The sequence below is a fragment of the Miniopterus schreibersii genome (genome assembly GCF_964146895.1).
Source record: "Miniopterus schreibersii genome assembly, chromosome: 2".
Taxonomy (NCBI): Eukaryota; Metazoa; Chordata; class Mammalia; order Chiroptera; family Miniopteridae; genus Miniopterus; species Miniopterus schreibersii.
Window position 1 is genome coordinate 124,213,385 of NC_138102.1, and position 15,135 is coordinate 124,228,519.

A 15,135-nucleotide genomic window follows, 5' to 3' on the forward strand; every position below is an offset into this window, starting at 1 on the left:
TAAAAAGCAGAAAGTTAAATTATAAAATGGGAGAAAATACAAGGATCCCAATGGAAATTCTACTGAGCAATAACTATTTCTGTTCTACTATCTGCTAATGGAGAATTGCAATGTATGTGACTTTAACATTACATACATAATCCAAACTGGGCTTCTGATACCCTACCTCCCAATTCTGATCTTTCCAGAATCTTCCCTATCTCAGTTAATGGCGCCTCTATTTTTATTTTTAACTGTTGCTCAGGCCTCAAACTCTGAAGGCTTTGGCCCTTTAGCAAATTTTGTTGGCTTTGTCTTTATATTTTCAGACCTTGACCAGTGCTCATCATGCAAAATGGCATGTCCTTGATTTTATGGATAAATGTGAAGGCTTCTTAGTGGATCTTTGTTCCCACTCTTAACTTCCTGTAGTCTATTCTAAAGACACCAGTAAAAGTATATAGTCTTTAGAATTACTTAAGTATTTGGAGTATCTACTATATACCAGGCGCTCTTCTGGGTGCTTGGAATTACAATCATAAAGAACCAAACAAAGCAATCTGCCTCTCTGGAATTCCACTGAAGAGAGACACACAATAAATGATAAACATAATAACTTCTATAGTATGATTTTTAAAAAGGTGGAAACATCTATGGGAAAAATAAATGCAGCCTAAGGAGTTTGGGAACACTGAGTATGTATTAGGGTTGTGATTTCAAACAGAGTGATCAGTCTTTGAGAAGGTGACTTTTAAACAAATACTTGAAGGGCATGCAAGAGGGAAGCCTATGGATGCTGGAGGAGGAGGGTTCCAGGAAGGAGGAGATTAAATACAAGGTGGGACTGTAATACTAGGCAAACGTGTGGAAAATGGGAGAGCTTAGCGATTACTCTAAGGTGCTTGTATTGCTGAGAGAAAAGGTATTGAGTACTTTTGACTTTGTTAACTGATGCACAAATGTTAAAAACTTAAGAATAACTATTAAAAGAAAGAGGAATAGCAAACCAGTAAAGGGAAAATGATGAAGAATATTTAATCAACCCAATAGGAGTCGAGAAATCAGAAAGAGGTATTCCTTTTTCTCTTTCTTCATATACGCATTTAAGGTCATTAATGTCCCTTGAATTAGAACGTTAGCTGCAACTCATAACATTTGGGAGTTTACTGCTTTTATTGCTATTCAGTTATAAATAGTTCACAATTTCCCCTTAGGACTTTTTCTTTTCTTTAACCATTTTTTATTTTTATTTTTTCAGTTACAGTTGACATTCACTGTTATTTTATATTAGTTTCACATATACAGCATAGTGGTTAGACATTTATATAATTTAAGAATGATCCCCCCGTAAGTCTAGTACTCACCTGGAATAGTTATTAGAATATTATACTTATTACAATATTATTGACTATATTTCCTATACAGTACTGTACTTTACATCCCCGTGACTATTTTGTTATTACTAAATGAAATTCTTACTTTCTTAACTTATTTCACCAAGTGACCCTCCCCCCCTTCTGGCAACCATTAGGTTCTTCTTTGTATTTATGTGTCTGTTTCTGTTTTGTTTGTTTATAATGTTCTTTAGATTCCATATATAAGTGAAATCATATGGTATTTGTCTTTCCTTGCCTGACTTATTTCACTTAACAGAATACCCTCTAGGTCCAACCATGCTGTTGCAAAGGATAAGATTTCATTCTTTTTTATGGCTGAGTAATATTCCATCGTATGTATGTACCACATTTTCTTTATGAAGATGTCTATTGATAGACACTTAAGTTTTTTTTTTTTATCTTGGCTATTATAAATAATGCTGCAATGAACATAAGAATACATATATCTTTTCGAGTTAATGTTTTGGATTTCTTTGGATAAGTATTCAGAAATGAAATTGCTGGTTCTTTTTTGTAGTAACTGTGTATTTTTTTATGTTTACAATCTGTTGAAGTTCTCACTGCGTTATTTTTCCCATGAGCATCTTTAGAACCATTGTTTTGACCTCTGTATTTGGTAGATTGTTTGCCTCCATTTTAGTTAGTTATTTTTCTGGAGTTTTGTTCTGTTCTTTCATTTGGGACATATTTCTCTGTCTTGTCATTTTGGTTGCCTCCTTGTGTTTATTTCTATATACTTGGTAGATCTGCTATGTCTCCCAGTTTGGGCAGAATGGCTTTATGTAGGTGTTCTGTGGGGTCTAGGGGTGTGGTTTCCCTAGTTTCCTGAACCGGGTGCTCCGGGAATGTCCCTTGTGTGGATTGTGTGTGCCTTCCTGTTGTAGTTGAGTCTTGATTACTGCTCACTTGTCAGTGGTTGAGGTTGACCCTAAGGCTGACTGACTGTGAGAACTGGCCATGACTACAGCGTGGGCTGACTTTATAAAGCAGGATTGCCCCCGTGGGGCTCTGGTGCCTGCCAAGCCCACCCTTTGGGTGTACCATTTATGGAGCTAAGCTGGTAGTGTGGTCTGAGGCCAGTCATCAGGAGTAGTGGTCCTGAGGCCTCTTGGGAGGGACTACAAAGTGATCTGAGGTTAGTAGCTGCCTGGGCTGCATCTGGAGGCATGTGGGAGAGGCCTTGCTGTGCCCCAAGGCTGGCTGCCACCTGTGCTGGGCCTGGGGCCACTCAGCAAAAGGCACAGGAAGGAATATTGAGGCCAGCTGTCACCTGCCTGGTGTTTGTTGAGCTTCAAGTGCAAATTTTTTTGATACTGGAAATAATATAGTTTAACATATGGTTAATTTAGTTTCATTTTGTGTTTAATTGGCTGTAATAACAGAACTCTTATAAAGTAATGATTGTATTGAAGATTGGCAAAAAGGTATAATTTATGTAATCAACACATAATCCAAGATTATTGCTTTTATATAGATATTTTAACACAATATCTGGATTAGAGAGATTCGTCTTATTTAGACCATGTTCTCAACGGATTAAAGAACTATATTCAGAAATATTGAACCAATTTAGGCATACTAAGCCTAAGTGCCAGGAATAGACAAGGATATTTTCTTTTCTAAATATCTATTTGTGCAATGGGCAACACTAGTTGGGCATTAGAATTTTTAAAGTCTTTGATACATTTTTTAAAGTTAAAGTTTAGTTTTTGTTTCATTATTACTTTTTTCAGTTTATTTTTGCTTTTCTTTGTAGGGATAATGGGTAGATGAATTTTATGGAGTGTAGGGAAGAAACAGAAGGAATGATTGCCTTATACCCACTGACTTCACTATTTTCATGCTTTAAAACTATATTTGTCTTTTTACTCCAAAATTTGCTCCAACTGGAAATTTAAATGCATTTATTTTGAGGGGAGCTAATTTTGAAAAGAAACTGCAGAGCAGAAAACAACTTGATTTTATGAGAAGAGAACTGGATTAGGCTTCAGAAGATCTTAGGTCTAGTTTGGGTACCTGACACATGCCCGTGCAGTTCAGGAAAGTTAGGCATCTTAGAGTGGAATGGAAGCTTAGAAATATCTCAAACCAGACCTTTTCTTTTATTGATGAGGAGTTGACGCCCAAAGACTGTGTGCTGAGCAAAGAATGAAATGGATGTTTCCTGGTTCCTAGGCCTGTTCCTATTATATGTGCACACCTATTTAAAGAAATATTTATATCTATGTCTATATACCTCTATAATACTATACTGTAATCTTGTCTTTTTAAATAATTGCAAGCTCCTTGAGAGCTTATGCTTCACATTTTTCCCCCATCAAAACATCGTTCTAGGAGCTGACACCTGGTAGATGCTCTATAAAATAGGTTAACTAGAATGCACCTAAAGGAAGAATTATGCAACTCCCTTGGATCCAGGCCGGGCTTTGGCCCTCTCCCTGCGCAGGAGAAGCGCAGATGAGTGAGTCCGCTCCAGCTCCTCCCCGGGGTTTAGAAGCGTCGCGGAGCGGGACCTGTGGGCGGGAGGGGCCCGGACGTTCCTTTCCCGGGGCGCACTTCTGAGGGGCCGCCGGGCGCGCGGACCCCGCAGGAGAAGGAACGGCCCACACAGCCTGGGGGCGGGGGGGGGGGGCGTGGATGCAGCCGGAGACCTGAGCCTGCGACCGCATTTCCCCTGCAAGTGAAAGAAGGGTTGGAGGCCCTGGTGGAGGCGCCTGTTGCCAGGCAACCTGCAGACGCAGGTCTGAGTTTGGAGCCTTAGCTGGGAACTCTCCCTGCTTCTTGGCCTGTCTGGAACGGTCTCGAGAGGGTTCTTGGTGGAACCCACTGTGGACCTGGTTTTTACCCAGCTTGTTGGATCAGGTCGGGTTGGCCGTCCCTTGTGTTCCCCCGCAGTCCATGAATCCCAGATAGGAAGAGGGTGGAGCGTTCGTTCTGGTTGCAGGTACCATTACCTTGATTTTTAATCTCAACTTTTGGTGGAAGGCTGTAGGGTAATTACTCTGCCTTGTTTGAAATTAATCATGGCCCAGGTTCAATTAAGATACCCGGGTCTGTTATCACCTGGGCTCCAAGATAGACTGACTTGGTTCCTGCTTGCATGGAGCTTAAAATACTAAAGAGTATTTTCAAATCTCATTCCTCTCTCCTCGATTACGGGCTGGATTCGATCAGTTTATTCTTTGCTTTCCATCGTGTTCTGATTTGGTATAAGCAACAGTATAGCCACTAATATCACTAACCAAGAAAGAAATGACGATGACTAGAATTGGAAATAAACACCCTTAAAAATGAGAAAAGTGAATCCAGTTCATTTTGGTAGTGCTAACGTTAATATGGTAAGCCTCATTGCATGCTAGCAGTAACCTCTCATGAGCTGTCCCAGTTTGGGTGAAGACAGAAGAAGCCATTGAGATGGACCTGGAAATTTGAGGGTATAAATTTTGTTGTTTTGATTATTGGCAAGTGGATTTTAGTGATTTAAAGTGACCTATAGTTATTTGAAGTGGCTATAATAGTTACTAAGGTATAAATAGTTGTGTGGCTGATGTGTGGAGAAAAATCACCTAGCTGATTGTTCAACACCCTGGTCTCAACTTGGGTTTGTTAGCTTCTGATCACTGTAGCAAATACCAGCAGCTCTTGTGATGTGATCAAAAGCAAACAACAACCCCCCATCTGCCCACGAAACCAATAATAACTTTAAAAAGTTGCTTCTTTGTAAAAGTTATGTATGGAAAGTAAGCTGTCTGCTAGTGCTATAGGAGTAATTTTAATAAAATCTAATAATTTGTGTTTTCAGAATATGTCTAGTGTTGGTTGATAAGTCTTCCTGACTTTACTCTTCCAGTAGAATTTCAGGCTTAGGGCATGGGGTTTTTAGGGGAGGGGGCTATGGCAGTGGGGTGAAGGGAATCATATAGATATATTAATAAAGAATTGGTATATCTTTCAGGTAAGAGGATTTCACTGGACATGAAATGAAACTATATTTTAATAATAATAATGATAATAGCTACCATGTATTGAATATTAACCATGTTCCACATGATATAGGAAGATGAGAAAGGTGCTAACATTAAACTCATTTTACATATTAAAAATGCTGTCTCAGAATAATTAAGTTCTTACCCAAGCTTAGGTTATGGGAAAGTGTAAAAAATGAGGATTTGAATGTCAGTCTATCTGACTCCAAGCACTATCCCATACTATCTTTCCTTAAAAACAAAACAAACAAAAATATTTTACTAGTAAAATAAATCCAGATCTAACAGAAAAAGAAGGTATGAATGAATCATTAAATAAAAATGTATCCTTGGTAATATAAGGCTGAAGTATAAAATAAAATATTCAGAATCTGAATGACTGAGATATTCATATGATTTTTATTTTTTTATACTTGCAAGTTGATTATTTCTGCATTCTTTTGCAAGCGTTTTTACCTATCACCTCAGAATGACTAGTTGGATCATTCACTTCATTTTATTCTTTGTATTAGATAAATAATAAATACTGCTTGCTAAAAAAATTTTTATCAGCCTACTCTGACAAAATTAAAACCCATAAAGGTTCAGGAAAAGAGAAAATAAAACATCACTTTGTGGTAAAGAATAGGTACATGCATCAGTTTCCTATTGCTCCTGTAAAATATTACCACAAATGTAGTGGTTTAAGTCAATACAGTTCATTATTTTATTTTTAATTTTTATTTTATTATTTATTTATTTATTTATTTATTAAAAATATATCTTTATTGATTTCAGGGAGAGGAAAGGAGAGGGAGAGGGAGAGGGAGAGGGAGAGGAGGGAGAGGAGGGAGAGGAGGGAGAGGAGGGAGAGGGAGAGGGAGAGGGAGAGGGAGAGGGAGAGGAGGGAGAAACATCAATGATGAGAGAGTCATTGATAGGCTGCAGCCCACAACCCGGGCATGTGCCCTGACCAGGAATTGAACCCTGATAGCCTGGATCCTAGGTCGACGCTTAACCACTGAGCCACACCCAGCGGGGCCAGTTCATTATTTTACAGTTCTGGAGGTCAGCAGTACAAAATGAATTCTACAGAACTAATATCAAGATGTCAGCAGGGCTGGTTTCTTCTGGAGGCTCCAAGGGAGAGTCCAGTTCTTGTCTCTTCTAGCTTCTAGAAAATGTTCGTGACCTCTCCCTTCATTTTCAAAGGCAGCTGCAAGCACCTTTGCTTCCCTATGACCTGTGTTTCCATTCTTACATCTTCTCTTTCTTACTCTGATCAGCCTGTTTCCCTTTTCTAAGGACCCAGGTGATTACATTGGATCCACCAGTTAAACCAGAATAATCTCCACATCTCAAACCTTTTTGTCAGGTAAGGTAACATATTCACAGGGTCTGGTGATTAGGACAGGGGCACTTTTGGGGGGCTATTATTTAGACTAATATTTACCCCATTGTTGCCTAACACAATGTAATTGCTCCACAGATAGTTAATTTTGGTAAATGAAGGAAAAGTGATTGACCACATGATTTCTTTCCATGTTGTATTATGTAATTTGTATGATATTTAAAATTTGAGTAAGAATTATATATTTTTTTTATTTTTTCAAAGTATATTGCACAATCAGTACGTCACCTTGAATGGATTTAGAGGTTAAAGGAATTGCCGCTGCTCCTAGGAGTCAAACTCAGTCATTCTCTGGAAGAAAGAAGCCGCTACAAGTATGTGTGCTATATAATTTTCCTCTTGTACTATGAGTCATTCAATAATTTTCTGACTTCTTTCCTCAGATTTTATAACTACTTATACTCACAAATATTTAGGATCAATATTTCCTTGATTTAAAGACTCGAACCACTAAAATTGAAGATAATCACTACTTGAAAATTAGTCACTGCTTGAATTTAGTTTTATTTTAAAATATTAAGCTTATTATTACTATTTTCTTATTGTTAGATTTAAAATTATCTGTGTATGTCTGCAGAGAAAATAAAAATAGTAGAAAGAAGAAAATATCAGTATATATATACATTTTGTGTTAGCTAGGTTAGAAGAGAATCTGGGCTTCTATTATTAGGACTACTCTATTCTTAACTTTAATAATATCACTGTTATGTATATCATTAAGTAAAGTTTTAAGCTACTTTGTTCCTGTATCTGCGACATAGTTGAGTGTATATAAAGATAGTTTAGAAATATATAGAGGTGATGTGTATTTTCTTGGTGTTCTATTCTAAATATTGTATGTCTACTGCTTTTCAGTAACCATGATATATGTTTTGATAGCTTATATAATTTAATTCTTACAATAAATCTTTGAGGTAGGATTTATTTTTACCTGCTTTTAAATGTGGAAGAACTCATGGATGGACCTGGAGAATATTATGCTAAGTCAGAGAAAGACAAGTACCATATAATTTCACTCATATGTGGAATCTAATGAACAAAATGAACTAACAAGCAAAATAGAGACAGACACATAGCGAGCAGGCTGTTGAGGGACGGGGGCTGGGGGAGAGGGGTAGAGGGATTGAACAGAAAAGAAAAAAAGAGAAAGAACTTATAGACAGGGACAACATTGTGATTGGCTAGTACCAAATTGGCTAGCACAAAAGAAAGACAACTGCTATTTAGAAAATATTTATGCCTATGACTTCAGAAGACTGTCTATCAGTCCATTAAAGCATTTTCTGGGGAATAATAATGATGATGATCAAGACTGTGACAACCGCAGCTATATTGTATTTAGATCTTCTTACTGCACTTAGATGATGTCACAATGTGTCCCAAGTACGATTAAGACAATCTTTGATGTGTGATGAAAATATGCTGCTATTTTAGGCTGATATATATACTGACATATAATTTTTAATTTTATTACATTTAATCACATAAAATTAATTACATTTAATTAATTTTAATAGAGTATATATTTATTTTGGGGGTTTTTTGTTGTTGTTTTTTAAATAAATCTTTATTGATTTCAGAGAGAGGAAAGGAGAGGGAGAGATAGAAACATCAATGATGATAGAGTCATTGATCGAGCCCGCAACCCGGGCATGTGCCCTGACCCAGAATCGAACCCCGATCGCCTGGATCCTAGGTCGACGCTCAACCGCTGAGCCACGCCCGGCCGGGCTATATTTATTTTTGTTTTATTATATATTAAATATATACTTACATTTAAATAATCTTGTGATTTTATATTTCTACATTTTGACTATTTATTAGGATAGCACTAAAACAATGTCATATTGAAGCTGATACAGAGCCAAATTTATTTTCTCTTACTCTTATGGTCAGAATGATGAAACTCAGTCTTGTATATAATCTCTAAACCTGCTATCAGAATCACAGAAATGACCAGTTAGATAACATTTCCGAATAAACTGTAAGCACCGATGGGTGAACTATTTCCTGTTTTTATTAACTTTAACTTTCCCTAAGACTCATCCACATCTGTCACTTCCTTGCTTAAATTCTGCCCAGTTTTCCCATAACCTTTCGGACAGGGTCCAAGTTCCTTAACTTGTCTTATAATATAACAACTCTGGCCATTACTTCTCACACTGTGGATCTCAACCCTTTCCAACTGCCTCGGGCTGGCTCAGCACAAGTTGCTCCCCTGGCTGAAGCCCGTCCCTCCTTTCTCTTCGTCTGCCTAACTGTCCTATTCATCCTTTAGAGGTTCATTTAAAGGTTACTCTTTTGTTTTTGCAAAAGCTTCGTCGATTCCCTCGACTAGGTTGGATACACATGCTATGTGTAGTTTCTCTGTCATAGCACTTCTTTTTCACAGTATTGGTTTTTTGCACGAATGTCTTCTGCAGCAGAGGGAGTGCTACGCGGGGAGATAATTTACTGATACAAATGACCCATGTTGCTTATCATTCTCCCTCTGTGTCTCAGACACAGTGGGAGGGGCTCAATAAGTATTTCTCATAGTAAGCTTACTGAGAAAAGATAATTAGCCTTATTGCATTGATTCATAGCTTATCTTTTAAAGTATAAATGAGGGGTATGTGCATACTGATTCTTTTTTTTTTTTTTTTAATTAAAGCAAGGATGGACTTCCAAACCATGGGCAATCCAAAATCCTTGCCTTCCTGTGTAAGTCACATTTTTTCACATTTGAGCTATTTAATGGGTAAATATTTGTAGTACATTAACAAGAATAAAAATAAGGCAAAATTATATATATATATATAGCTATGATTGTGAACCACAGAAAAATTTATATGCATGTGGGTGGCCTAAAATTACTATGCCAAAATGAAAGTAGCTCTTGTATAGGATGGTAGGATTAAGGGTAATACTTCTCTTGTTTTTTTTAAATTTTATTTAATATTGTCCTTATATATTCCTGAAAAAGTTTAAATATTGCTTTATTTAGAAAATTCAGTAAGTGCATTTATTAAAGAAATATATAAAATTTGGCACTTTATAACTAGGATAGTAAACATGAATTTGATGGAAACTCTATCTGTACTTTTATCTTGAGGAATATAGTTTTATTTTGAACTAGAATACATTGACTTATTTTATACTTTATATTTTTCCCTTTTAAAATTTGGAACTATACATTTTTATATCCTTTCACATATTTTAGACTACAGGGCTTCTTGGAAAATAGAAATTAAAAACTTGATAGTTATTAGGCTGAATCACATGAAATTGGCAAGTATCAGAGAAATTTCTTGTGGTTCTATATAATAGGTACCTGTATGCTCATCCAGACAAAAAACAGAACTAGGTGCAAGCACTAGATACAAGATGTTTAGTATGTAACAACAGTCAGTTGTGTGCTGGTAAATGTTTTTAACAACTGGTTTTCTGAAAAAACAAACAAACAAACAAAAAACACAAAACTTTATATAAGTTTAATATAAATTTTAATTTTTAATTATAAATAATCTTAAATATATTTTAAGTTGATTATAAATTTTACTGATATAAAGGATATGTAGCAAGGAATTTACAAATACTAATAAAATATATAAACTTTTTGTTGTAAATTCCATATAGCCAATTGATTGTCACAGAAAGATACCTTTGTGTTTTTTGCTGAATTCTTATATCTGGAGCCAATGTGCGGTTGTAACTGATGAACTAGTGTAGTTCCAACATGAATGTTGGTTGATATTTTTATTTATTGTAGGGTGACATGAGGGATTTCTCTTTTGAATCAAGTGATAGTTTTGAATACTGGAACAATATTTCTGTTTTTTTATTATTCACAGTGTGACAGTTAAGACATGATACACTTTTAAGTTTAATCTGCATCATTTAACATTTTCTCCTCTACTTTTTAAAGTCTCAGAAGTCAACAAAGTAATAAATCAAGTTCTGATTCATAGCATTTTGCCAATTTCTGTGTAAACAATCCTACTGTGGTTGATTTCAAGCTATCTATAGAGTAATATCACTGAACACAGACTAGGAAAGAGACGTTCTATTACTACACAGATATAAATAGCCTAGGACACAAATAATAGTGAAAGATAGTAAAATCATTAAGAAGTAATAACTTTTGAATATTTGTTACCTTTGTTTTTAATATAACTTATTTAATTATAAGTCTGTATAATTTTATTTTTAATAATTTTGTGTTAACAACAAGCTCAGAAATTACTGAATATTTAACCAAAGCTAGCATAGCCAGTAGGCATCAGTACATTGTTGGCCTCAGTGTTCCTTTTTATGTAAGATGTAGCATATATGATTTGCAATTCTTAAAGTCTCATTTTTCAAAGTTATGGGCTACATAGATTATTTCTTTCAGGGTCCCACCACTTGATTTGGGAAGCCTTGTTGACTCTGATGATGAGGTAATTTTTACTTAGTATTTAATATAACAGACATTTGAATACAATAATACATATAGCATATACTAAGTATCATTTAATTTTATCCTTAGGATGATTTTTCACATATTCCACTTAGTACAGCGCATATTCATTCTGACCCACCAAAATTATCTTCTGCTCTCGATTGGGTCACACCATGTCAAAGAGCATATACTCAGCAGCATCTAAGTGAACTGGTTAGTATTTAGTTCTTACTACCAACATCCTGAATTATTGCATGCATTTTAGCACTGTATTTAATCCAGAAATTTTATTATGTTTAGTCTATGTTTTGTACAGTTTAAGTATTTTATACATTAACATCCCTAACAACAATGTTGGTGAAATAATTTTACTATTTTATATTTTTTCTCACATAGGAATGGTATTATTAAAGTGCCTTATAAAATTGGTAAAGTACAGCTTTATCCTAATGGGTAACCCAGGAATTTAAAATTATGGAGAATATTAGATTAGATCTTGCTAGTTTAACAATATGAGATTTGTCTCTTGGAAACTGACTTATTTTTTAGGTCACTGGTATATTATGGAATAAATAAGTGTCCTAATTCAAAGGTATCTCCTTGGGACATATTTATACTTCACACAATATTTCGTGTTATGAACACAAGTTCTAATCAGTATTCTATGAATAGGGCTTGACTTTTTGTTAGTCTTTCTCATGTAACCGCCTCTGTTGATGTTCCCATCAGTCTCATTTTGGATAAATTGCACCAGTAGTACCCGAGTCTGTATCATGCTACAGTTTTCACCCTGAAGCTTTGCCTTCTCCTTCTCCTCTGGGTTATTATCTTGGATATTATCAAGTTTTCAAGGGCTGTGCTGGCTTTGTACTCCTTTTGAAGTGCCTGTCCCTTTCTGGGCCAATAAGCATACCCTAGTGTTTGCGTAACACTTCATTTAGGCTTCTCTTGTCCACCAGCTCTATTATGTCTCACTCCCATGGAGGTGTGGCAGGGGACCAAATAATACCAGAAGACAGAAAATATTAATATTCTAGAAATGGCAACCAGTACTCCTCAGTGTTAGTAATCTGTAATTCCTGTGACTATTCTGGAAGAAATGATTGACAATGGAGTTTTTCTAGGGCAGGAAGAAAAGGCATATCTGAAACTCCTAAAAAAAGAGAAAAGTTGTCCATTGTCCTCTCAAATTATTTTAGAACCAGGGCTGACTTTCATTGGGAAATAAGGTATAGGTTTATTGGTCTTGAAGGCCAGCGCCCATTCTCAGCAGTTCTGACTCTATTGCTCAGCGAGGCTACACAGCTAAATGTTTTAACTATCACCTCCGTTCAAAATGTAGATCTAATCGTCTGTTTTGTAGGCATAAATGCTAAGGTAAATGATAAATCTGTTAGTGTTAATAAGGCAAATTAATAATTATTTTGATTTTTTCTGGTGGATAGCATACTTCTCTTTGTCTTAGGAACAGGACATTATACCTAAAGATTTGCCAGCACCAACAGGCAAATATAAACTAAAATATCAGCAATACAAAACTGAAATGGAAGAGGGATATAAACAGTATAGTCAGAGAAATGCAGAAGAGGCAAAATCAAATATCACACATCAACTGTCTCTAAGAAACAAGATAGATGACAAGGTAATGTATGAGGCTTTATAGAATTCTAATGAAATTTTTAAAGAGTCCACATATTATAGAAACATCTTTTTGTCCGATATGTCTTGCTGTTAGTCATAATAAGTGTGCCCAGGACTAGTTGAAGTATTTTACTTTGATTACCTAGTTTATTCTTCACAATAAACTCTTGTTGTTGTTACCATTTTCAGATGTGAAAACTTTGCCATATAATCTAGTCATCTTTTCTCTGTTAGAAATTTTTCGTTTGCCTTGGGATTGGAAATGCGACAATATTATGCAATATAGCTATTTTTGATGTAGCTATCTTGAACTCTGTTTTCCAGTCTAAATACTAAAGTTGAAAAGTGGTTTCAGATTTTATAGTGACCCTGTTTTGTTCTAAAACTATTACTACTCCATGATTGTCTTCTGTCTCATTTGGGGAGATGTTTTTTAACATCATGAATTGCTAAAATTTTATGCTTTTATTTAATATTAATTAGGTGTAAATTCAATATGAGCAAAGTAACCATAATGAATTTAATGGCTTTCCAGAAGTATACAGAAAATGTCAATCTTGAATTTTTTGAAAAGAAAGGCTTGGAAACACAGTTTATGATACAACTGGCCATAAAGAAGAGAATAGTTGTACACAATTATTTTTTTTAATCCTCACTCAAGGATATTTTTTCCATTGCTTTTCAGAGAGTGTGCAAGGGAAAGAGAAACAGAGAAACATCGACGTGAGAGAGATACATCGATTGGTTGCCTCCCGCACACACCCCAACTGGGACTAGGGCTTGAGCCTGCAGCCAACACACACGCCCTTTGACTGGAATCGAACCCTTCAGTCCACTGAGCTAAACCAGCAAGAGCTACAGTCGTTAATTCAGTTAACTTTTAATAAAAATAATGTATTTTTAGGGAAGTTGGATGGTTTTATTTGCTTAGCATTTTTCTATAGGTAAAAAAGACTAATTTATAAGTATGTGTGCCATATCAGCTAGTTTTTCTAATCCATGTAGGAATTATCTAGAACTAACTAAATCACATGGTGTTTAGCTGAAAGCATAACAGCAAAAGTTATGGGGTTATTAGGTGTCTTTTATCTTAAAACAAAATTCCCAGATCCAAACAATGCGCACAAATATAATAATCTAGTTTCTATAATAGTAGGCAGGATAATTTCACAATTCTTTCACATCTGATGAAAAGCTGGATTCTGGACAGATTTTGAAGATTGGGCTGAGAATACTTGCTTAATGGATTGGCTGCAGGCTTGAGAGAAAAGAAAGATGAAGAATGACACTAAGGCTTTTGGTCTAATCAATTAATGGGGTGGGGAAGACCACAAGGAAGTCTGGTTGAGGAGGTTAAATTTGAGATACCGAGTGGAAATGTCATTGTTTCCCCTTTATAAAGGTTAAAAACAAGCTGAAACAAAATAAAATGCTTTCAAAATGTTTTCAACCTAAACATAATGTAGAGGTGTATGTTTGAAAGAAAATCTGACAAATATACTAGCAGGTAAATAAATAAGGTATCAAATATCCTCATAAATTGATTTCCTAATAGTTAATACTTAAACAAGATTCAGTATTCATTCGCTGAATAAATATTCATTGAGCGCTCACTGTGTGTGGTCCTGTTCTGGCACCATGGGTACTGTAATAAAAATGACAGGCAAGGTTCCTGCACTCATGGAACTTGTATCAGGAGAGGCAGGCAATAAATTGTAAATAAATGTATAATAAAATTTCTTGTAATAATCAAGGGCCATGAAGACAGAGTAGAGTATGAAGATGGAGCTTTCAAAGATCTATAGTAAGAACAAACCCTTGGGGAAACTCTTGAAATCTATTAAGTTTTTGTCAGTTGCTATCCTACTGGAACGCTTTTGTTGTTGTTAAGAGAACATAATCACATCTTATATTCAGAGAAAACTTTAGTATTTATCTCTTTAGGACCCCAAAGGATCTTTACCTCAAAGGATACACCCCATCTAAAAAGTACTAAAAAGTACTTTACCTCCAAATTTAATTTTTATAAAGGAGTGGGCATGCCCACATTTATGAACGTTACAAAGATTTAAATAGACAATAATATGTTACAAAGACTTAAATAGACAATAGTAGTTATAATAGTTACTACCTTTAATGCTTTCTATATGTCAGGTACTTTTTTAAAGCGTTGGACATGTGTCATCTCATTTAATCTTTTTCTGTGTGTGTTTGTCAAAGAGTTACTATTATTAATTCCTATTTCCATGAGTAAACCAAGGCACAGAGAGGTCATCTAGCCAGAAAGTAGAAGAGCTGGATTCAAACAGGCAATCTGAT

At 35.5% G+C, this 15,135-nt stretch overlaps 1 protein-coding gene across 1 annotated transcript in view; it reads left to right on the forward strand.

The window, feature by feature from the left end:
• The first annotated feature begins 3,868 nt into the window (after positions 1–3,868).
• CAPS2 (calcyphosine 2) overlaps positions 3,869–15,135 on the forward strand; it is a 45,342-nt gene continuing 34,075 nt past the window's right edge. Inside the window, exons 1-7 of the mRNA XM_081129352.1 lie at positions 3,869–4,320; positions 6,647–6,716; positions 6,957–7,066; positions 9,406–9,455; positions 11,128–11,173; positions 11,263–11,388; positions 12,641–12,817. Of these exons, the coding sequence (XP_080985478.1) occupies positions 6,986–7,066; positions 9,406–9,455; positions 11,128–11,173; positions 11,263–11,388; positions 12,641–12,817 (480 nt within the window). The 5' untranslated portion in view covers positions 3,869–4,320; positions 6,647–6,716; positions 6,957–6,985. The remainder of the gene's footprint in view (positions 4,321–6,646; positions 6,717–6,956; positions 7,067–9,405; positions 9,456–11,127; positions 11,174–11,262; positions 11,389–12,640; positions 12,818–15,135) is intronic.